A 25,716-nucleotide genomic window follows, 5' to 3' on the forward strand; every position below is an offset into this window, starting at 1 on the left:
GATATTATTTGACTTGTGCTGTTTTGATAATTTATGACGATCCCTAAGCAGCCCAGACCACACTGAGCATGTGCACAGTCTTGGTCTTGCAAAGATGTATAACAAAGTTACAAGATGATGACCCCCCTGTGGCCAACTTTGAAAGTATAAATCATTTGTTTGATTAGGCTTGTGCTGCAGTAAGATTATGTTTATAGTTAGTATACAAAATACAGCATTTCTAGCCTTATTCTATTTTAGACTTTACTTCCCCTTTAATAGACATTCACAGATTGCTTATTACATAGGCTACCATTTACTTACCAATAGTATGCATCCGTTAAGAATAACCGTGTACACATACCAAGAAAGAGCATTACATTACAATTCAAAACAGACGTTTATTTGTGGGTACACCTTCCCATATTTATATTGTATGTGAACGCATGTGTAATAATTCATCACTTTATGCTCAGCACCCAGTAGTGTTTCCATATGACCCTATGATAAACACAATCGTTTTTAATTCAATTTTATTTAGGTTATTCTTGGTTTTCCCTGTATTTGTGTGTGCAGGTATATTATAGTGAGGCAGTGCTGACTCAGCCATCCACTATACAGTTGTAATTATTTACCACAGCATCTGTCAGGGTACACAGCAGGTCCTGGAATCAATAAGAAATAGTGCTGAGGATGCATGTGAGATACCGGATTGTGCTTTAAAACAATTCAATCATCGACTCTCTTGATTTTCCGACTCCAACCCATTTAACTGCAGAGATGAATAAAAAAAACATTTGATGTCAATCAATAGTCATTTTCTTTATCTGAACAAGTTAAAAGAAGACACTTATATGTAGAGTGTAGTGATGAGCGAAATTTTTCACCAAGTTTCGCCACGAAAAAGACACTTAGGTGCCCATTCACTAAGCTCGAGTGAAGGAATAGAGGAAAATAGAGGAAAAAAACTTTGAATTTCAAAGGATTTTTTTGGCTACTTCGACCATCGAATTGGCTACTTCGACCTTCGACTACGACTTTCGACTTCGAATCGAACAATTCGAACTAAAAATCTTCGACTATTCGATAGTCGAAGTACTGTCTCTTTAGAAAAAACTTTGACCCCCTAGTTCGCCACCTAAAACCTACCGAGGCCAATGTTAGCCTATGGGGAAGGTCCCCATAGGCTTTACAAGCTTTTTTTGATCGAAGGAATTTCTTTCGATCGATAGATTAAATTCTTCGAATTGTTCGATTAGAAGGATTTAATCGTTCGAAAGAAACAATTATTCCTTAAATTGTTCGATCGAACAAAGTCGAAGGATTTCAATTCGGCAGTCGAATATCGAGGGTTAATTAACCCTTGATATTCGACCCTAGGTAAATGTGCCCCTAAGTGAACTAAGTGAACCCTTTTAGAAGATGTATTTTTGTAAATTGAGGCCTTAAAATCTGTAAATATCAGTATGTGCTCATGGCTTGAATAGGAGGGTACTTTGGTTCTGTATATTTTTAAAGGAACAGTTCAGTGTAAAAATAAAAACTGGGTAAATAGGCTGTGCAAAATGTTTCTATTAATGTTAGTTAGCCAAAAATGTAATGTATAAAGGCTGGAGTGACTGGATATCTAAAATAATAGCCAGAACTCTACTTCCTGTTTTGAAGCTCTCTAACTCTGAGTTAGTCAGCGACTTGAAGGGGGGCCACATGGGACATAACTGTTCAGTGAGTTTGCAATTTATCCTCAGCATGCAGGTCAGGATTCAAAAGCAAACAGTGGAAACCAAGAGAGCTGCAAAGCAGGAAGTAGTGTTCTGGCTATTATGTTAGACATCCAGTCACTCCAGCCTTTATACATTACATTTTTGGCTAACTATATTGGAAATTTTTTTATTTACCCAGTTTTTATTTTTATACTGAACAATTCCTTTAAAGACAACTAAACCAACAGATATTGTATCCTACATGTCCAATCAAAGAATCCTATCATATGGACATACATATGTAGTAAATCACCCTTTTACATATTTTGCTCTGAATCACTGCGAGAAATCTTACCCGGCACTCCTATATGGGTCTCCACAAATCTGATGTAATTTTGTGCTTTTGTGGGAAGATCGTCCCATTTCCGAGCTCCAGTCGTATCGCTCTTCCAACCTGGCATTACCTCGTACTCAACTTCTATTTTCTGTAAAATCTCCTGGTTTGCTGTAAATTTGGAAGCAGAGTGTTTTCATACACCAAGTTAAACAACTTTTTTTTAGAAATGTTATAGAAAGAGGAGGTCATTGTGTCCATTATCCACTCCATTTGTTGAGGACCCTATCATGCGGCCCAGTGTAATCACATTGCTTCTATTATTGCTGTGTTCAAGAAGAATTCAAGTGCAGAACAATCCCAATTTCTTCCATACATAGGGTTGGCACCTGTCCAGTTTTGACCTACTGCCTGGTTTTTTGAAGGGCTGCCCGAGTCAAACCTTGACGTGGTATGGTGGCTTATCAATCTTATCATAATTTTGTAATTAAAAAACCCCTGTCTTTGTAAATTAGGGATGCACCGAATCCACTATTATGGATTCGGAAGAACCCCCGAATCCTTCATGAAACTGAATCCGAATCCTAATTTGCATTTGCAAATTAGGGTTGGGAAGGGAAAAAATGTTTTACTTCCTTGTTTTGTGACAAAAAGTCACGTGATTTCTGTCCCGCCCCTAATTTGCATATGCAAAATAGGATTCAAATTCGGTTCAGGCGGCCAGAAGGATTCGGCCGAATCCTGCTGAAAAAGGCCGAATCCCGAACTGAATCCTGGATTCGATGCATCCCTATTGTAAATACATGCATCTGCATAGATTACTTATATGACAGGGGACCAGGGAATGTGAATTGTTCCATTTTTCTTCTTTTTCTCTATGCTTGTAGTTCATTTGGCCAGATCAGTAGCACTTCCATTGTATTTTAGTACATTTTTATGTAGCCATGGAGTGCTCCCACAACCTTTCCTTTTTGCATAATGTAAACCTTTATTAAAAGTTCAATACTCCTTTAAGTATAATCAACAGTAGTAGGGACAAAACATTCTTGAGACCAACAGATGACCTTCTTTCCAAAATACAGTGCGTCCAAATGGTGGCAAGTTGTGCCCATGCTCATACAAAATAAGCTTTGCCATTTTATCTATATTACATCAATCTTATTCTACACATTTTAATTCTTCTGATCCGACAGCGTACAGCACCCACCTGGGAAATATGGAATTCTCTTTCCATTCAGCCTGTAAGCCACACCGACTTTAATTTCATCCAATACATCCAAAATATCTAACTTTGTTAGTGCCAACCTAAAATAAATAAATAAATAAATGATACATAATAATGTACCATACCCAAACCGTTGTAACATAGAAACATTATAAACAGTATGGTGTTTCTGAAAAATAAATACACAAATCACTTAGTTTTAAATTGTGGTCAGAAAATATAATAATATAATAATAACCTATAGAGAACACTACTAAATAGAAAAGACAGCCACTATAGGTACATGATTTGCATGATTTAATGCGCTGATACTGAGCTATGCAGCTACGGAACTTCTAATATCCGTAGAGATAAGGATTTTTTTTCTTCTATATATATTGCAACTTATGTGTTTCCTCTACTATTTAAGATGACAGATCAAAAGCAGACATAACCAACAGCAAACATACGCAGTGAAGCCATTGATCATATGAGCATATCGAAGAATAACCAGGTCCAGCCACCCACATCTCCGCTTCCTTCCTGTTGTGACTCCCCATTCGTGGCCTCTGGTCTGAAGAAGAGTTCCAGATTCCTGGGAGTGAATGAGACACAAGACATTGAAAATTGCTCGCCACAGTCTGATGGAATACAGAAGACTTCAAAAATAAGTGAGGAAAAGAAATGAGATGTGGTAGAAAGGTTTACATCAATAAATGCTTCAACAAAGACCAACATTGAAGCATTCTGGGCTTCTAAAAATGTGTATAAGGTGGAAGGGAGAATAATTCACTGCTAAGTACTATATAAAAAAAATTGTATCGGGGAAGAAAGAAAGCAATCTCATAAAATCTGACATTTTAAATAAGAATGTCAAATAGCTGCAAAATGTTTAATAGCTGCACAATTTTCTGAATACCAACATTTATTTGTTCAGTTGGAAAGGCTCCAATTCCCACTCTTGTAGTATAGGCCTTAACCACACCATAAACGTTCCCGACATTTTGTGGGGGGATACCAAGTCCAGTGCAGACACCACCGACTGTACAGTTTGAGGATGTCACAAAAGGGTACGTTCCTGCATACAAAAAGAGATTGCACGATGAGTGGAATGCTATTGGACAACAGCACTATGGGGAAAATTTACTGACCTCCGGAAATTCGCCAGCGACGGCTTCACTTCGCCAGGCTAAAATTTGCCAGGACAACGCAAATTCACTAAAATGCGAAGTTGGGTCCAGGGCGCCGAACAATGGCAAAGTTTCGCTATCGTTAATTAGGCAAGCAAAGGAAAGTTGCGCTAATGTTGGCTAATTTGTATACGGCGTGAAGTTGAATTTCAATGGAAGTATATGTTGCAGCAAATACATTACACTACACAAGCCCAGGGAACCTTAATAAAAGAAAATTGAGTTGTTATATTGTCCTACACATGAGCCCACTGTATAGTTTATGTGCCATATGCAAGGAAATGTAGGGGGGAAGGAAAAAAAAAATTTACGATCTTTTTGCATCACCCTGAAAGTCACCAGCGTTTTTTTTTTGTTTTTTTTTGAGGAACTCCTATCTACTCTATTATACTGGCGTCTTTTCCTTTTTTTCAGAGTGATAGCCTGCAAAAGTCCTTAAAAATTTTTTGTTGGGTAACTGGGTTCTCCCATACATTTGAACATTATAACAACTCTATTTTCTTTATTAAGGTTCCCTAGACTTGTATAATGTAATGTATTTGCTGCAACATATACGTCCATTCAACTATAAATTTCCCACCGTATGCAAATTAGCCTGATTGAAGACCTCTAACGAAGTTGCACTAGGCAGAACTGAACGCTAGCGCATCTTCGCTTTGATTTGCTCGCATTGCTGAAGTAACGCTAGCGAAAATTCACCAGCGTTCGGCGCCCTGGACGCAACTTTGCATTCTAGTAAATTAGTGTTGTCTGAGCGAATTTTCGCCTGGCAAAGTGTTGCGATGGCTGCGAAGCCGTCACTGGCGAGTTTTTGCTGGTTAGTAAATTTACCCCTTTATGTTTTGCCAGTTGTAAAAACCAACATGCAGAAAATATGCTGTAACATATACAGTATTTGTTACTTATTTCTTTCCCTTCGGCGGATATATCCAAAGAAGGAATGGATCCCTTACATTATTTCCTACTAACCAAAATCAATGTCAAGTAAAGCAGCATTAGCTCCCTCTACCAATATCTTCTTGGGAGAGCCATGAAGAGCATCATACATGAAGTAAACTCCATCCCGTACCATGGGACGTATTTTTTCAGCATACATCTGAAAATGTTAAAGCAGAGGCCTGTTAATACAAAAGCCTAAATGTACATCTACAGCCATAAAATCACTGCCACTAGTTACCTTACCTTCAGCTTCTTTAATTGCCCGTCTACATCGACTTCCAGATTACTGAACATAGACTGGTACTGATGTGCCAGATTTTTAAATCTGTTAAATGTTTAAAATGTCACATGTCATGAACTGTTAATGGTATCAATCCAAACCGAAAGGTCTGAATACAGATCGTTTTTAGACAATGAAACCTGCTCTGTATTACTAAAAACAATGTAATAATCCGGTATCAATACCCAACCTTGCTGAGAATTCATCAAAGTCAGAAAGCAGGTCACAAATTCGGAGGCCAGTCCGCGATGCTTTGGATGAATATGTTGGTCCAATTCCTTTCTTTGTGGTGCCAATGCTAATGGTAAAATGAATGTCACGTATAATCACATCAGTTGTTACAAAAATTCTCTATTAAGTGCTCAGTAACTAGGGTCCCAATTCTGCTCCCTGCCCCTTCAGTGAGGTGACCAGCAAGATATTCCCAGGAACCTGTTTAGAGCCCATTTCAATACCCCTAAATGTGGCCATAGACAAAAAGATCAGTTCGTTTGGCGACATCGACAAATGAGCCGATCTTTCCCTGATATGCCACTAACAGGCATGGCTATATCGGGGGTAATCTGAACATTCGGCCCTATGGCCGAAGGATTAGATTGCGATGAGAGCACAATGGGCTCCGGTGGGATCGGTCGGGGCAAAATCAAACCGGTCCGATCAACCAATGGACCGATCTCCGCCGGACGAAAAATTACGGGACTCTCCTCCATACACGGTCCGAAAATAGTACGAATCCTCGATTCGTACGATAGGATCTTTGCGTCTATGGCCACCTTAAGGCTATGAACCAGGGACACCTTTGTATTAGATGCCATATAACACAGCAGACCTCATGCCACCCTTCCATGCTTAATTCTTCTGCACTCTGACTGCAGTGAGGGCTCAAGGGAGCACATCGCTAGTACAGAGAGAGTTGTCTCTACTTGACCGAAGGTTTGTACTTGCCTTATTGCAAAAATGCTTATTATAAACATAGGAATGTGACCCTAGTAAGGGCATGAATACAACAGTACCACATAGGATTTGCAATGTGTTTGCTTTGTAAATGTAGTGCTCTCTGTAAAAGCTAACATCTGATTGGCTGATATTGGTTACTATCTATTTTTCATTATTAACTTTGTTCCCGTCTACGCACTGTTGGGAACATTCCACAAAGCACCACAATATAATGAACATTATTTCTATCTTCCCATACTAAAAAATGACTAACAGCAAGAAGTTGATGTTTTATAATTACTTTTTCCCCTCTTGTGCTTGTCGCTGCACCTCCTGAAGGCCATCAACAGCCTGGTGGAAATCACATACTGCAAAGTAGAGATAAAAACAGTGAAACACAGAAACAAAGAAGTCTGCATCTGCTAAGAAACTGTAATATGAATGGAATAAGCCATATGTGAACTAGGGATGCACCGAATCCAGGATTCGTTTTGGGATTTGGCCTTTTTCAGCAGGATTCGGCCGAATTCTTCTGCCCAGCCGAACCGAATATGAATCCTGATTTGCATATGGAAATTAGGGGCGGGAAGGAAATCGCATGACTTTTTGTCACAAAACAAGGAAGTACATTTTTTTCCCCTTCCCACACATAATTTGCATATGCAAATTAAGATTCAGTTTGGTATTCAGCCGTGAAGGATTCGGGGGTTCGGCATAATCCAAAATAGTGGATTCGGTGCATCCCTAATGTGAACATTCCTAAAGTAAGTTAGCTGTGGGATCTTGAACTTCTTCAACATCTGGAACACCAAAGGTCACTTATACACAGGCCTTTGTTCCACCAGCTGCTTATATCTGGATATCAAGTATACTTATTACTTTCAGCTGCCCATGCTCCATACTTACCAATATGTGCTCGATCAGATATAATAAGCCTTTTTTCCCAATCTTTTAAACCTGTTGAAAAGATGGTAATATTAGTCACCTTGGAATAAACTACACATAGGGCGTAACTTTGTAGCGAAGGAGATAAGCTCTAGCGGTACTTCGCTCCCTAACGCCTGGTGAATTTGCTCTCTGGCGAATGGACGTAACTACACAAATTCACTAAGATGGGGATTTTACTGAACGTTACCTCTTGCGCCAGACTTGCCTTCACCACCTCAGACTTTTTCTAAGTCCCAAAAAACACTAGCGTCTTTTCCTTTTTTCAGGGTGATAGGCTGCAAAAGAGCGTAATTTTTTGGGGTAACTGGCTTCCCCCCCAAAATTTCCTAATATATGGCACATAAACTATACACTGGGCTCATGTGTAGGGCAATATAACAACTTTATATAATTTTATTAAGGTTCCCTGGGCTTGTGTAATGTAATGTATTTGCTGCAACAATACGTCCATTCAACTTTAACTTCCCGTCGTATGCAAATTAGGCAACGCTAGCGCATCTCTGCTTAGCGCAAATTCCCCAGCGTTCGGCGCACTGGACGCAACTTCAGATTTTAGTGAATTAGCGTTGTCATGGAGAATTTACGCCTGGCAAAGTGTTGCGCTGTGAGTAAAGCCGCCGCTGGCGAATTTCCAGAGGTTAGTGAATTTGCCCCATACAAAAAAAGTATCACACACGGGAATTTCTATGCTTTTCTGTGGGGTCAATAAGGCTCCTGTATTATCTATCAAATAGGTGCAGAGCTCTCAGTTTGGAAAAAAACAATTCAGCCCTTAAAGTTATTTAAGATATTTGCTTCCCCTGTGATGAGCCACTTTAATCATGGTTCTCACCTTGTCTCATGGCAGAAACTACCTAACAGCATGTCTGGCAATTACATCTATCTAATCTGGGTACAAGCTTTTGTGCTTTGAAAGGGAAAGTTCGCCTTTAACTTGAACCTAAATAAAACATTTTTACCATGCAGAAAAAAAGCAAAAACCCTATGCACTGGTGGGCATTTGAACAGTAACTAATAATAGATATTATGGATACTTAACATTTTTGACAAACACACAGATGGCAACCTTCCAGAGATTAAAGGGATTCTGTCATGATTTTTATGATGCCGTTTTTATTTCTAAATTACACTGTTTCCACTGCAAATAATTCACTCTACAATATAAAATGTCATTCCTGAACCAGCAAGGGTATTCTGTTTAAGTTGTAATATTGGTGTGTAGGTGCATCTTGGGTCATTTTGCCTGGTCATGTGCTTTCAGAAAGAGCCAGCACTTTAGGATGGAACTGCTTTCTGGCAGGCTGTTGTTTCTTCTACTCAATGTAACTGAATGTGTTGCAGTGGGACCTGGATTTTTACTATTGAGTGCTGTTCTTAGATCTACCAGGCAGCTGTTATCTTGTGTTAGGGAGCTGCTATCTGGTTACCTTCCCATTGTTCTGTTGTTAGGCTGCTGAGGAGAGGGGGGAAGGGAGGGGGTGATATCTCTCCAACTTGCTGTATAGCAGTAAAAGTGACTGAAGTTTATCAGAGCACAGGTCACATAACTGGGGGCAGCTGGGAAATTGACAATATGTCTAGCCCCATGCTGGATCAGCACTATTAACTGATGCGTTTTTTAAAAAAAAATTCAGATATTCCTGACAGAGACAATGAAAAATGAGTATTCAGCAATAAAACAGCAAATATTCTCAGGTCACCTTAAAAGAAAAAAAAGAAAGAATCATCTCAACATACCTTTCTTTTCATTTTTATCTGCTTCTTCAAACAGGCCTGGCAGATGTATGACTACCCCATTACCTGCAGGGACACATACAGGCGATTAAAAGAGAATATTTGTCAGAATTCCATAGGCTATATCTTTAGGCAATGCTAAGGAACCCTTGTTAGTAAGAGTCAAGCCAAGGGCTACCACCGCACAGAATCCAACCCAAAATATATTTATTTCAATACATTTATTTCATGGAAGGCTTCACATTAAATCCCACAAGGGTTATAACGTGTGTAATATATGAACGTGCTTCTGTAAGAACCAAGCTCACTATTAATATGCAGCTTGGGAAATGCAGGACGGCTATGTTTGTTATCAAAAACCACAGATATGTGCTCACTAGGGGAATTGCCTAATAGATGGCTTTATAGATTTCTTACTAACGGAGGATAAAGTCAGTGCTTTTTTACTGTAAAATCCCATTAACTAAACAGCTTGTATGTTCAAGTAATGGCACAATAAACCATGATGCCCATCCTCGTGCTCCACTGCAGAGGATAGTTTGGCGGGTTTGTAAGGCCTCCAGGATTCATTTGTTAGCCCATTAAACTGGTACTGTCATGCTAGGTTACACTGGTATTTGTATTTACTGTATAAATAGATGAGAAACAGAAAGGGGGTTATTCGCTAAACTCCGAATTCAGAAATCACGATAAATTTGTGATTTTTTTTTTATAAAATCTGACTTTTAAAAAATCACAAATTTTTAGAATTTATTAAACCCTGAGGATGGAAAAGTCAGAATCTAAAAATCCGGCATCTCAGACCTGTCGAGGTTGCAAATAAGTCAATGGGAGAAGTCCCAATGATTTTGTGATGTGTGCTGGGTTTCATGCAATACCCCGAAGTTTTCGGGTGAAAATTCCAAAAAAAATCGTGAAAATTGGCAAATTTTGGTGAAAATGTAATATTAAATAAGCATAAAAGACCCAAGTAGATCTGATATTGAGATAAATTCTGACTTTGATAAATAACCCCCTACTGTATTGGCTCTAGGGGGGTTATTAACTAAACTCCAAATGCAAAAATCACTAAAAATTAGTGATTTTTTTAAAAGTCTGGTTTTAAAAAAAAAAAAATCACAAATTTTTCTCGATTTTTGTATTCGTTTTATTAAACCCTGAGGATGGAAAAGTCCGAATCTGAAAATCCGGCATCTCAGACCTGTCGAGGTTGCATATAAGTCAATGGGAGAAGTCCCAGTGATTTTTTTGATGTGCCCTGGGTTTTGTGCAATACCCTGAATTTTTCATTCTGAAAAAATCGTGAAATTCATGAAAACCGGATGAAAAAATCTGAAAAAAACGTGAAAATCTGATATTTTTTTCCCGCAAAGCAAATTTTCGGGAAAATGTAATAATAAACAAGCGTAAAAAACCAGAGTGGATTTGACCGTAGTTTGTAGCAGAAAATATTGACAAATTTGGACTTTGATAAATAACCCCCTAGATGTCACAATGTAATCCTCCAGCTGTGGAAACTACAGTTCCTAGCAGCATCCTTTTCTAATCGAATGGCATGCAAGGGTTCTATGCAACATTGTAAAGATCCTTTATGTGGTGTGAGCAATAATATCTGGAGAAACACTTAAAGGATAAGTAAACCTTTAAAATGAGTGAATGTAAAATTGATGAGGGGGCTATTCTAAGAAATTTTGCAATGTACATTCATTATTTATTTTGTTTTTATTCCAAGATATTAGGGATGCACCGAATCCAGGATTCGGTTCGGGATTCAGCCAGGATTCGGCCTTTTTCAGCAGGAATATTGCCGAATCCTTCTGCCCAGCCGAACCGAATCCGAATCCTAATTTGCGTATGCAAATTAGGGGCGGGAGGGAAATTGCATGACTTTTTGTCAGAAAACAAGGAAGTAAAAAATGTTTTCCCCTTACCACCCCTAATTTGCATATGCAAATTAGGATTCGGTTCGGTATTCGGCCGAATCTTTCACAAAGGATTCGGGGTTTCGGCCGAATCCAAAAAAGTGGATTCGGTGCATCCCTACAAGATATTATGGGATACATGTACTGTTAATATGAATGAGTTTTGTTCCAACAGCGCCACCTGCTGGTCAGTTTCCCACCAGTCTGACCACCAAGTAGTCAAGGAAGTTGTGAGGAGAAAGAAGGAGGCTGCTCTGATGTTTTTCTGCTTAGGAAAGATGTTAAAAAGGTTCTCGTCTATATGATACCAATGGACTTTAAAAGCCAAATAGGCCTCAATCAAAAACAACTGTGTGTAATTTATATATCATCAAATTCCATCCTACAAAGGGTCATGGGAGATGTAGTACTTTAACAGCTTGTCATGAGGATATAGTGGAATGTGAGTATATAGAAGATTGTTTGTTTGTTTGTTTGTACATTCCACATCCCATCTATTTGTGCTAAAACTAGGTATAGAAATGAAAAAAAAATACAATAAAGCTCTAGGGCCAAGGTATCCATCCATTGACCGACTCTTGTTTCCTTGTAGGGTTCCAAAGTGGTTGGTGTGAGAGGTAGAGTCCTGCAGCTGGTCGGGTACCCCCTGGTACCTGCGGGTTACCCCCAAAGAAAGCAGGCACCCTGTGGAATGAGGGGAGAATTTTTAGGTGTCGGTATAGCCGCGGGTCTGCGGGTCAGGTTGTGGGTCTCATCTAAATTTCTTATCTTATGTAATATTGTCTATATTTTATTCCTTTTAAAGTTTTACAAAATTAGTTTCTGTCCCGCCCACTTTTGACGACGTCACTTCTAGTTTGCAGCACCTTCACTTCCTGTTTCATGATGGTCAGCGGTTGTCAGCGGTCAGGTTGTGGATAAGGCAGTTGTGGGTCCGGGAGTGGATCAAAGTGGGTAAATATGCGGGTTGCAGTTTGGGTCACGGGCTGATAGTTGCGGGTTCGGGTACGGTCTTTTGGTTCCGCGCAGGACTCTAATGAAAGGTAAGGGTGCAGGGAGTGGAGCAGCTACATGAAATGGGCATGACCATCTCTAGGGGACAATCCACATACACTTACCAATGAAGGAAATGGCTTTAGGATTTATAATGCCACTTGGAAAAAGATGGAAGTCGTATTCTTTTCCTTCTACCACCACAGTATGGCCAGCATTATTTCCTCCCTACAAAGAGAATATAGTAGTGTTACTAAATGGTACACAGAATGAAAATATGACTGCGTTTTGAATTGCCCTTTAATACCAGCCATATATTGAATTCAATATAATTACTTTAGATAGCTGCACCGAAATCATTGCAGTCTGCAATCTGAGCTAATTGCTCATTAAACACGCAGGACTGATTTGGCTGATGTGTGGATTCAATATGTGGCTGGTATTAAAGAGATAAAGTGGCGATCCAAGATCTATGGTGCATTTGCAGACTTTGCCATTTCAGGACTAATACTTTTCACACTGTCCTACCAGATTTGGTAAGAACTATAACATACTTTCCAACTGTCGCATTTTTAGAGGGACAGTCCCTTTTTTGACAGCTCAATCCGCAGTCCCTCATTTGTACTGGAAAGTCCCGTTTTTCTCTGCACTGAACAGGCAGAAAAATAAACAATGTTTCTAACTTAATTGCCTTTTGGCAGAGAGCCCAGAACAGCCAGAGCAGCAGATAAGATACTTTTGTAACAATTTCTATAATAAGTAATTGTACAATATAAGATAACAGGTCCCTTGGGAAAAGTTAGATTCACAGTATAAAGGGCAATTCACCTTCATTAGCAAAACTCTAATAAGTGGAAAAAAAACACAGAAATATGTTCAAACTTTCATAACCTGCCAAAGTTTGTAAAATGAACATGGTAATTAGGCCACAAAAATAGGCGTGGCCACAAAAACTATTTTGCCGCCTTCTTTTTATTTCCAAAATGTTGGGAGGTATGCTATAGGGCTGTATAGACACACCCCCAATAAAGTGTTTATTAGGGCATACTGTTCCTAATGCATAACATGCAAGCCAATACAGAGAGGTTGGGAACTGCCAAAATTTAGGGATTTTACAGTGTAAAATGTTGACTGGCATGGACCGCTCTACTGTTATATTGCCCTGTATGTGCAAAACTGGGAGTTGGAAAAAAGAAAAATAACCATCACCATTAATCCTGAAACAGATGTTCAACTAACATTGTAATGATACTTTCCCTTTAAAATGCAAGATGCTTTCTCATGTGTTCTGGTGTTTTGTTTATCAAGAGGAAAGTACACGATGATACATAAGTCTGTCTGAACTATAAAAAGCTACTGAATCTCCCTGTCCTAAAATAGTTACTCAACCTTGGCAGCTCTCCCCAGCCAGTGTCAGTGGAAATTTCAAATTCTCAGGAAACCACTGGCACACCCAGACTGCAGCCTTATACAGACATCATACCATTCCTAAGAAAAGGCTTTTTTACTGTATACACAACTTTTTATATACCCACACATAGTGACTGAAAGAAGCACATAGATATTCAGCCTTTAAACGACAAAGCTTACAATCTAAATAACGACACAAGTGATTCGATCAAATTCACAAGAAACAGCCCTGGACATTAGTCAGGGACTACAAAGCCTACTATCAAGCAATGCCACATTTATTTTATTGTGAGAGCAGCTCACTTCATTTATAGTTATTCACATAATTTATAGATATTCTGCAATGAAGCAATAATATTCATAATAATAATAATAATATGTAACTTGTATTTTAACAAAGAACACGTATTCCCCAAGGATTACTGGTGATTAATGCTGATTACTTATGTCAACTCCCCATACAAATAAAATACATTAAATACAAAATAAGTACAGGTATGGGATCTGTTATCCGGAAACCTATTATCCAGAAAGAACACTGTCTCCGAATTACGGAAAGGCCTTCTCCCATAGGGGCAAATTTACTAAGCGGTGAAAATTCGCTAGCGATGGCTTCGCAGCAGCGCAACACTTTGCCAGGCGAAAATTTACTCAGAAAACGGTAATTCACTGACATGCAAAGTTGTGTCCAGGGCGCCGAATGCTGGCGAAGTTGCGCTAGCGTTAATTTGGCAAGCAGAGCGACGTTGTGCTAGCGTTGGCTAATTTACATACGGCGGGAAGTTAAAGTTGAATGGACGTATATGTTGCAGCAAATACATTACACTACACAAGTCCAGGGAACCTTAATAAAGAAAATAGAGTTGTTATATTGCCCTACACATGAGCCCACTGTATAGTTTATGTGCCATATGTTAGGAAATGTAGGAGGGTAGCTGGTTACCCCAAAAAAAAATGATGCTCTTTTGCAGGCTATCACCCTGAAAAAAGGAAAAGACGCCAGCGTTTTTTGGGACTAAATTTTGAGGAAGTCCTATCTACTCTATTGCACTTTGCCTGGTCTGAGCTGGTGAAGGCAAGTCTGGCGCAAGAGCTAACGTTCAGTTAAATCCGCATCTTAGTGAATTTACACAGTTACGTTCCTTCGCCAGAGCGCAACTTTGCCTGGCGATTGAGTGCGAATGAGCGACAGCGTCAGTCTCTTTCGCTAGCGAAGTTACGCTACAAGTTAGTACATCGGTGAAGTACTGAATTTTCACCAGCGTTAGTCACTTTGCCCTTTACTAAATTTCCCCTATAGACTCCATTATAATCAAATAATCCAGATTTTTTAAATTGTTTTTCTCTGTAATAATAAAACAGTAGCTTGTACTTGATCCCAACTAATATATAATGAATCCTTATTGGAAGCAAACCAGCTTATTGGTTTTATTTAATGTTTACATGATTTTCTAGTAGACTTAGGGACCGATTCACAAAGGGTCGAATATCGAGGGTTAATTAACCCTCGATATTCGACTGGGAATTAAAATCCTTCGACTTCGAATATCGAAGTCGAAGGATTTTAGCACAAATAGTGCGATCGAACGATCAAAGGATTATTCCTTCGATTGAACGATAAAATCCTTCGAATCGAACGATTCGAAGGATTTTATCGTTCGATCTAAGGAATATCCTTCGATCAAATAAAGTTAGTCAAGCCCATTGGGACCTTCACCATAGGCTAACATTGAGTTCGGTAGCTTTTAGATGGCGAACTAGGGGTTCGAAGTTTTTTCTTAAAGAGACAGTACTTCGACTATCGAATGGTCGAACGATTTTTAGTTCGAATAGTTTGATTCAAAGTCGTAGTCTTAGTCGAAGGTCATAGTAGCCCATTCGATGGTCGAAGAAGCCCAAAAAACACTTCGAAATTCAAAGTTTTTTTACTTCGAATCCTTCACTCGAAGTTAGTGAATCGGCCCCTTAAAGTATGAAGACCCAAATTACGGAAAGAACCCTTATCCGGAAAACCCCAGGTCTTGAGCATTCTGGATAACAGGTCCTATACCTGTATCTGTAAATAATCAAATACCATGGCTGCAAAGCGAGTAGAAATGGGGCTAACACCTACATGTATGTTACATCACAGGGAATATTGCTTTGTGGTGAATTCAGACAATCCATCTAACACGTCCTCAGTTGGACTTGGAACACTCACTGCTAAGTTCCAAAATGTCCCCGGAAGCAATGACAGCATACGATCTGTTTGTAGGGAGCACTGGGTTTTTATTGCAGATCTGAGGCAGAGGAACGTAAGGTCACTACATGACAAGCTTCGGCTGGAGTGATGTAAAAGGAACTGCCACTGGACTATGGAGCAGTGGAAACGTATCCTCTGAACCCATAAATTGCCCACCACCATCTGGCATTCTGACAAAATGTTCTGAATCAGGCAGAAGCCAGGACAACAATACCTGCTTGAATCCGTAATAGTTGGGGATTTTTTCACAGTTTGACTTAGGGCCCCTTGTTTCATGGAAAGCAAACATTAAAGGGATTCTTTATGATGTCATTTTTATTTCTACATTACACTGTTTACACTGCAAATAATTCATTCTACAATATAGAATTTCATTCCTGAACCAGTAAGTGTATTTTTTTAGTTGTAACATTGGTGTGTAGGTGCATCTCAGGTCATTTTACCCTGGTCATGTGCTTTCAGAAAGAGCCAGCACTTTAGGATGGAACTGCTTTCTGGCAGGCTGTTGTTTCTCCTACTCAATGTAACTGAATGTGTCTCAGGGGGACCTGGATTTTACTATTGAGTGCTGTTCTTAGATCTACCAGGCAGCTGTTATCTTGTGTTAGGGAGCTGCTATCTGGTTATCTTCATATTGTTCTGTTATTAGGCTGCTGGGGGGGGGGGGTGATATCACTCCAATTTGCAGTACAGCAGTAAAGAGTGACTGAAGTTTATCAGAGCACAAGTCACATGACTGTGGGAAGCTGGGAATCTAACAATATATCTAGCCCCATGACAGATTTCAAACTTAAATATAAAAAAATCTGTTTGCTCTTTTGAGAACTGGATTTCAGTGCAGAATTCTGCTGGAGCAGCACTATTAACTGATGCGTTTTAAAAAAAACATTTTTTTTCCTATGACAGTATCCCTTTACGGCTACAGTGCACAATTCTATTCTTGACACTTTTGTGCTTCCTGCTATTGCAGCAGTTTGGGAGGGAAGGCTATATCATGTTTCCGCGCTATCATGCCCCCTTGGACAAAATATGTGCATTATTGGTTTGCTGAGATGGGAGTGAAAGTGTAAGACGCACCAGGAGATTGTCCCCGTCTCTTACCTCCCAGAGCGTTTCTCCCCGTTTGTTGGAGCGCACAAATGACGCTGGCGTCATTTCGCCAGCAATTGACGCTGAGCGTCATGATGCTCGTGTTTTGACGCAGAGCGTCATGGCGTAATTTTTCAGCGCCGGATTTGAATTTTTGCCGCCCATTCCTCTTTAAAAGGCCCTGTCTCCATGTAACAGTGCCCAAGCTGGCTTCTGTTTACAGATCCTGGCGAAGCGTTTGTACTGCTTTGAACTCCTGGTTTGTTGACTCTCGCCTGTTTTTGACTTTGTTTCTAGCCGCCTGCCTTGACCCTTTTGCCTGCTCTTCGTCTTTGTTTTGCCTAATCCTTGCCGGATACCTCGTTTTTGGACTGGTCAATATTTAATGCACTAACTCCTTGTTGGTTCTGCAGCAGAAAGCCCGGGGCCCAAAAAGGGTGTCGGTGAACACCGGAATCCACAGGGGTGCCCTGTGGATCTGAGTGTACCCACTGCTTCCAAGGTTCTTAATAGAAGAGTACGTTACAGTTAGAACTTGATTTGCCTTATCTATAGAAATAAGTCAAATCCACTGGACTTGCTGTGTTTTTTCTTGAAGACCTTTCATCAGCATCCAACTGGCTTTCTCAATTTAGAATAATTTGTAAATAGGATCTTGCTTCACTTTATATCCTCTGGAATGTTGCTCCAATCAGCATAATCTGTTTATCATAATCCAAATGTACAAGTTATTCTGAATTGAGAAAGCCAGTTGGATGACTGGTGAAACGTCTTCAAGAAAAAAACACAGCAAGTCCAGTTGATTTGACTTATTTCTATAGATACACCATGACCTGGATGAATGTGAAATTTCACAAACATATTGATTGGCCTTCACAGAGCCCATGACCTCAATTAAAATCTATGCCTGTAGACCAGTGATCCCCAACCAGTAGCTCGTGAGCAACATGTTGCTCCCCAACCCCTTGAATGTTGCTCTCAGTGGCCTCAAAGCAGGTGCTTGTTTTTGAATTCCTGGCTTGGAGGCAAGTTTTGGTTGTACAAAAACCTGGTGTCCTACTAAACAGAAGCTCCTGTAGGCTGCTAGTCCACATAGGGGCTACCAATAGTCAATCACAACCATTATTTGACACTACCCTGGAACATTTTTCATGCATGTGTTGCTCCCCAACTCTTTTTACATCTGAATGTTGCTCACGGGTCGAAAAGGTTGGGGACCCCTGCTGTAGACTGAACTGGAACGCTGACTGAGAGCCAGGTCTGTCCACTCAATACCAGAGTCATGAAAGCCCTTGTTGTTAAACAGAATCAAATGTCCCACCATCTAGTAGGAGGCTTCTATGCTGTTACATTAGCACAGACAGGATCAACTTCATAATACCCTTGGAAATGAGAGGCTGGACAGGCAAGCGTACAGATAATTTTGGCCATATAATGTACACACAGGGACTATTTTTACTTTTACTTACTCTGCTGTTCTGCTGTAATTTGCATGCATGCATATTTGAAGGGCAATGACCTCTCCTATACTGAGCACTGAGCTTCGTATTCTTTTAAGCTGGTGAACTACTATTCTATTTTAGTCCATCTACCATAAATCACAGGGCAACATAAATGTAGAAAAGAATTTACATGTGGATCTAAAATAGGTACACAACTGGTACTTTTATAGCCAGTGACAGGGTCAATGTAACCCCTTGTAATGCTTGTGTAAAAATACTTCAAACCACAGAATAAAGACATCTACTAAAGCTCATTCATTCAGTCAACAGTGTTTGATTGCCCCATAGACTATTGCAGTGATCAGAGACCCTGATGTGCCATAGTCCTAAATTCACAGTTAGGGAGTTAATGAGGTCGATCCTTCATTCAAAAGCTATAAACATTAATCACAGTATCCTGTCCAGACATTGGTTGGAGGCAATTTATAGGGTTTTGTGTTGAAAATGACTCAACATGGAAAAGATGACAGGAGCTAACAGGGAACAAACAAAACAGGATTGAGACTGGAGACAGGGAAACATTTGTTCAGTACAATTAACCTAATGTTTCGCTGCCAACATTTTAAATCTTAAAGGGATACTGTCATGGGAAAAAAATGTTTTTCAAAATTAATCAGTTAATAGTGCTGCTCCAGCAGAATTCTGCACTGAAATCCATTTCTCAAAAGAGCAAACATGTTTTTTTATATTCAATTTTTAAATCTGACATGGGGCTAGACATATTGTCAATTTCCCAGCTGCCCCAAGTCATGTGACTTGTGCTCTGATAAACTTCAATCACTCTTTACTGCTGTACTGCAAGTTGGAGTGATATCACCCATCCCTTTCCCCCCCAGCAGCCAAATAAAAGAACAATGGGAAGGTAACCAGATAGCAGCTCCCTAACACAAGATAACAACTGCCTGGTAGATCTAAGAACAACACTCAATAGTAAAAAACCCATGTCTCACTGAGACACATTCAGTTACATTGGGAAGGAAAAACAGCAGCCTGCCAGAAAGCATTTCTCTCCTAAAGTACAGGCACAAGTCACATGACCACGAGCAGCTGGGAAATTGACAAAATGTCTAGCCCCATGTCAGGTTTCAAAATTGAATGACCATGTTTTCCCATGACAGGATCCCTTTAAAGTAGCCACTTGATTAAGCAGTTTCCTTAGGCTGCATGTAATTTCTGCTTGACGTGTCTTCTGGTTATTCCATCTGTAAAGCCGTTAAAACAGGGGTGTCCAAAAGTTAGATCGGGATCTAGCAGTAGACCTTTAGCTGGTGATCAGTAGATCTCAAGACACTGTCCACAAACAGCTTGTCTAAATCAGCCTCCTTTTGGGAAAATACAAATAATTCAAATTCATCCTGTAGTAAAGCAGTAGCCAAAAAAGTTTTATGAAAGTAAAAAAATCTTTATTAGGATATGTGTAAGCCTAACGCCTTTCATGCCTGAGATGGGCATTTACTCATAGGCTCATGAAAAAAATTGGCAAACCCTTGGACTGGGGGTTACCCTGGTAAGAGATCATCTTTCAATAACATTTTGCTTTTTTTTTTTTTTGATTTTGTATATTTCATCATTTATTTGTTTACTTTCCGTTTCTTGACTTTACCCCAACCAGTACTTATTTGACTATAAATCACCTTCCTGTTTTGCTTTTCATTCAGATATTTATTATGTTAAGCAGGACTGTATTTAGAGAAAAAAATGAATTTTTTTATAGTGTAGTATTTACAGAGAGTTTTAGTTCCACAACCAAAAAAACTATTTGGTGCAGTTACCCTTTACGATTCACCACAGGTGGCTATTAAATGGGTATTTACAAACGTTTAAATTTAGCATGTGCATATCCCGATTGGTAGAGAATAAAATTGTAGGATAATCCTTCTGAGCTGGAAGAGGTTAAAAATGGGCAAATATAGTGTAAAGCCCTTTTTATTAAATATACCCATTCAATAGCCACCTGTGGTGAATCATAAGGGTAACTGCACCAAATAGTTTTTTTGCTTGTGGAACTACAACTCTCAGTAAATACTACACTATAAAAAATTCATTTTTTTCTCTTTTTCATCATATTTTTTCCCTTGAGCTTTAAATTAGCGCTGACCTAAGAAGAAAATTTTGGACTGTTGTTTTGTACTCGAGGAGAAACGAGGATCATTGGGTCGGACAACCAAGGGGAAGACTCAGAGACTTTGGTCACCTAACTTTTTATAAGTTTATATTTTTACTTGAGGACTGTATTTAGGTCTGATGCTGCCCTAGGCATCAGACTAAATACCCCCCTACGTCGTGCGTGTGACGTCAGCGTGTTGTACGTGTGATGTCATATGCATGGACATCGTGGAAGTGACGTCACTCACCGCGTGTGCATGACGTCACTTCCACAAACCAGCCTGGCCCCTTACCCCTCACCCTCCAATGGAAATCCGTGGAAGATCATAATGGGACAACATCAATAAAAGTAGACCTAGCATTAGAAAAGTATGGGCCCTCTTGCGTTAAAAATATAGGTTTTTACCTAGCTCCCCATCTTCTTTTCTGCTGATTCACTGCACATGCTCTGTGCTGCTGTCACTTACTGAGCTTAGGGAGCCACTCACAATATACAGTACACATAGAATAGAAATGTCACAATATAAGGCTGATTTGTAATTAATACACATAATTACTACATGGCAGCACAGAAACTAGTGCAATTAGCATCAGAATTTAATAATCAGCAAACCTGTAGCTTCAGCTTATATGAAAGGCCAACCTCATTTTCTGCTGGATAATTAGTGACGAGCCCTAAGCTTAGCTTCTCAACAGCCAATCAGAGCCCACTGACCATGTGAGTGTCACAGACACTTTCCAAGATGGTGACCCCCTGTGACAAGTTTGAAGTCCTGGATCATTGCTGCTATTGACAAGCTGAAACTTTAGCCTCATGCAATAAGTTCACCATATAAAATATGCAATTTTTAGCCATATTCATTTTTAGAGTTTAGTTCTCCTTTAAGTCAAAATCAGGAATTCCTTTGATGCTTGTCATATAACCATCATGTTCTGCTTTAAATATTGTTTTCCTGACAGATGAAGATCCTGTTCTATTCTATACCAGTGCATGAAATCTAAAACCTGACCTTCTCCAACTGTATTTTTATTTTTGCTTGGAGCAGGGCTGACCTCCGGGTTACACACAACCAGACTGCAGCTTTAAATAATAAACAGACTTGGCTATATTGGTATGATATATTAAAGATGTACAGAGATTTGGTACTTTTACAAAATAATACAGTGTTACAGTGCTATTTAAAATTAATCAGTTTTGCTTTTGGAATCAGATTTTATTAAGGGGGTCGTTTATCCTTCGAAAACTGTTTTCTAATTTGGTTGATTTCAGATTGTTTGCCAGAAATAGCTTTCCATGTTTTATTTTTTAGCCATTTTTTTTTAAATTGAAGACTGGTGTTTCAGTCTGGCAGCTCAGTAATTCAGGGTCAGATTCTGAACTATTAAAAGGGTTAGTTGATACATTTCTTAGCAATATCAGTGGGATATTAGCAACTATTGTATCAATTCTAACAGCTGCCTTTAATAAAAGGAAAGTATTCTGCTCAGCAGGGATAATGATAAAAATGTATTAATTTATGTATAATTTAGAACAGTTCACAGAGTCGGTGACCCTCTCCCTACAGCTGCAATATTAGAAAATTCATCACAAATCCATTATAGAAAGTAGTTAAATAAAAAGATTTTATTTCAGATGAACTATCTGAATACAGCTGAACTGAAAAAAAATGCTGGAAGGTGAACAACCCTTTTAATTAAAGGGAAAATAATAAAATAATGTAGACAGAGTAAAGCCAACATGCAGAGCATTAGCCATGGGTTATATATTACTGGGGGGGCATAAGTAGTCATAGACCCATAATTATCACCCCAAAACATGCAACACTGCATTTTCAAACATCCATTATTGATCTTTGGCTATTTCCATTACCATAATTGGTAAGCAACCCATGAATAATCCTCAGTGTTTTTTTGCAAGATGGAAATCACTGCATATGTCCTAGTTCTTGGAGATACAAGGCGTAATGCAGTATCAGACTGGGACACCAGGGGCCCACCAAAAACCCTTAGACCAGGGGCCCACCCAAACACCTTTAGACCAGGGGCCCACTCTAAGTATTATTTTCTTCTTTTACTTAGTCAACCTCTATTCTCCTATTCTCTTTTCTTTCCATACTATAACATATTATTCCATCTATTTAGCCTCTTTATGCTCATAGAAATAGGGAATGGTCATGAAATAAGCCAAATGATTGGAAGCAGGAGGGCCCACTGACACCTTGGCTCATCTTGCACTAAGTTTAGTAACCCACAGACAACATTCAGATGTTTGCTTTCAAAGAGATGCCCAGTACATGCTTCTTGCTGATATCTTTAGTGGCTACCAATGATGTTTAAGCCATAAGGCAAAGTGAAAGCTTTGTCTCAAGCAGCAATTTAGCAGGGGTGTCAAACTGCCATGGGGAGGGCAGCATAGGGTCTCAGGCGGTAGCAAACCCAGGATTGTGCCTACGTATCTTAAAGGGAAACTAAAATCTAAAATGCTGTATTTTGTATTCTAAACATAAACTTACTGCACCGCAAGCCTAATTAAACACATGTTGGCTGCAGGGGTCATCATCTTGTAACTTTGTTAACCATCTTTGCAAGACCAAGACTACGCACATGCTCAGTGTGGTCTAGGCTGCTGCTTAGGGATATGATATATGATCAAAACTGCCATAGAAGCAGATACAGCAAGACTGATTAATAATCAGAATATGCAGACTGCACTGGGTCCTGTGTTGTCATGTAATCTAATGTGGATTTTTATAGTTTTTGTATTGTTTAATACAAACTTTCTCCAACTCTGCAGAACCAGTGGCTGCAGCATCTGGCTCCATGATTTTTGTCCGTGCAGCTGGAGTTGGAAACAGAGGATGTAAAGGCAAAAATCCCATTTTCACTTTATTAAATGAAAAAGAAACCAATCCCCAATAATAAATCGGTACAGTTTTTATAAGAAACCTGACTGTATGCAGTGAAATTCTCCCTTCATTTACTTGTTCTGACTGCTGCAGAATCTCTACATGGTTGCCTACAGGGAAACAAACAAAGCTGCTCGAGTTCTGGGAAGTCCCTCCCTGCGCTGTTTGAAAATATGATCCTTTCCCTGCAGAGCAGCTAGGGACCATCTGAAGTTTCCTATCCTCAGCAGTCAGAGCAAGTACAGTAAATGAAGGGGGAATTTCACTGAATACAGTCAGGTTTCTTATAAAAATGGTTAACATTTTTTTAATAAAAGTATATTGGAGATTAATATAATTAAAAATAGTAAAAGAAGGATTTTATTGTTTTGCCTTTACATTCCCTTTAAAGCTTCCAAGGATTACATGGTGAACCACTTACATTACATCATAGAAAAAAGAAGCTCTAGTGGACTAAAAGTCAGTTCACTGGTCATTAAACTAAATGTAAAATAATTGTATATTAATATTTTAAGATAAATTGGTTACCAAGCCTACCTGCGCAAACTGAATGCTTTGGCAATTTCTTTCTGTCATTTGCTACAGAGAGTAAATCTGGCATATCCAACCTATAGGCACATAGCAGTTCTGCAACAGATGCAGCCTGGACACCCCTAATGTATAATAAACTGAAAACTGTGGCTATAGGAGGAGCAAATGACCTCTCTGCTTTACTCTAAAGCCACCTCTGCTAATGCCCCCTTTTTACAGCAGGCAGCAAAAGCTCTAGGTTAGGCCCAGGGCCACCATCAGGGGGGCACAGGGGGTACTACTGTCCCAGGCCCGGGCCTGAAGGGGAGCCCGGCTGTGCTGCACTTTTCGATACAGCCGGGCCCCCCTTGACAGTGACAAAGCCGTGCCGCATCGCCTCGCCTCACCTCTCCTGAAGTCCCGAAAAGCCGAAGTGCAGAAGCAGCGAAAAGACCCAAAGTCAAGAAAACAGCTGAAATTGAAGTCCTGAAGTGGCGAAAAGACCCAAGACATGGAACTAGCCGTAGTTGAAGTCCCGAAGCCGCGAAAAGAGCGAAGTCACAAAAAGAGCCCAACTTGAAGTCCTGAAGCGGCGCAAAGACCCGAAGCCACGGAACGAGCTGTAGTTGAAGTTCTGAAGATGCGAAAAGACTGAAGTCACAAAAAGAGCCCGACTTGAAGTCCTGAAGCCGCAAAAAGACACGAAGTCACGAAAAAGCCGAAATTTAAGTCCTGAAGAGGCGAAAAGACCCGAAGCCACGGAACAAGCTGAAGTTGAAGTCCTGAAGCCACAAGTTCAAATTCTACTGAACACCAATGTGTGTTTTTTTTAAATTTTTTAAATCTCCTGGCCACCAGTGTATTATTTTAATACTCCATAGGCCCCTGCCACCAATGTCTTTTTAAAAAATATTCTCTGGGGCCCCAATTTTTTTAACTTGTAAGGGGGGGGCCCTGGCACCAATGTTTTTTTTTAACTTATAGAGGGGCCCCGGTCACCATAAAACTTTTATGGGGGGCCCTGACACCACAGTTTTTTTTTAACTTATAAGTGGGGTCTTGACCATCAATAGCTTTTATAACTTGTGTGTGTGAGGGGGTTACCTTTTTTAGCGCTGATGTCTGTGTGGTCTTTTAACTGTGGAGTGGGGGGATCCGGGGTAGGGCTTGGGGGCAGGGGTGGCTTTGGGCCCCTAAAATATTGTCGTACGGGCCAGTGATTTCTAATGGCAGCCCACAAACAGGTCCAAATACAAATAACAAAAACAAACATATTTTATGTCTGTGGAACCAATGGGTAAAACAGTCTGGTAAAGTGAGAGTGTCACTCAGTGAGCAGGGGTATTACTTGTAGCTGGTCAGTAGTGTCACTCAGTGACTAAAGCTTTCCTGACAGAACTAGTAGCACATAGTTACATAACCCATTGATGTCACTGACACACACAGACGTTACAACAGCAGCAGTTACAAGTGTTACACACAGCCGGGCACTCAGCATCACACACATCACAAGTGCACACAAGAATTACACAGACACAGTGAGTAACAAACCAGTGCTATATAATGAGTATTCCGGGTACAGGACTTACCTGACACCTGCAAATAATGTCAGAGTCCATAGCCAGGAGGTCGACCACCTTCCCTTTACCCTCATCCCCCCACTGCGCCCCGAGGACCACGGTGACTTTGTTCCCCACATCATATCGAGGTCTCTTGTGCCCCCCGGCTCCAGGGTGCGAGCTGCGATCATTGGATGCCCGGGTGCCTGACATGTCCGGGTGCTGCACTA

The 25,716-nt window shown here is 39.9% G+C and overlaps 1 protein-coding gene across 1 annotated transcript; it reads right to left on the bottom strand.

Annotated features, from left to right (window-relative positions):
- Nucleotides 1-360: 360 nt before the first annotated feature.
- Nucleotides 361-25,716, bottom strand: adss1.S (adenylosuccinate synthase 1 S homeolog; the record flags this gene model as incomplete). The annotated part of the gene is given in 13 exon segments (NM_001094036.1): nt 361-751; nt 2,038-2,187; nt 3,224-3,321; nt 3,691-3,815; nt 4,144-4,298; nt 5,380-5,506; nt 5,593-5,674; nt 5,820-5,927; nt 6,867-6,933; nt 7,472-7,522; nt 9,251-9,313; nt 12,288-12,390; nt 25,517-25,716. Coding segments are annotated over 13 exon segments (1,365 nt in total). The 3' UTR covers nt 361-698.

This window comes from Xenopus laevis, chromosome 8S (assembly GCF_017654675.1).
Source record: "Xenopus laevis strain J_2021 chromosome 8S, Xenopus_laevis_v10.1, whole genome shotgun sequence".
In the NCBI taxonomy this organism is placed as follows: domain Eukaryota; kingdom Metazoa; phylum Chordata; class Amphibia; order Anura; family Pipidae; genus Xenopus; species Xenopus laevis.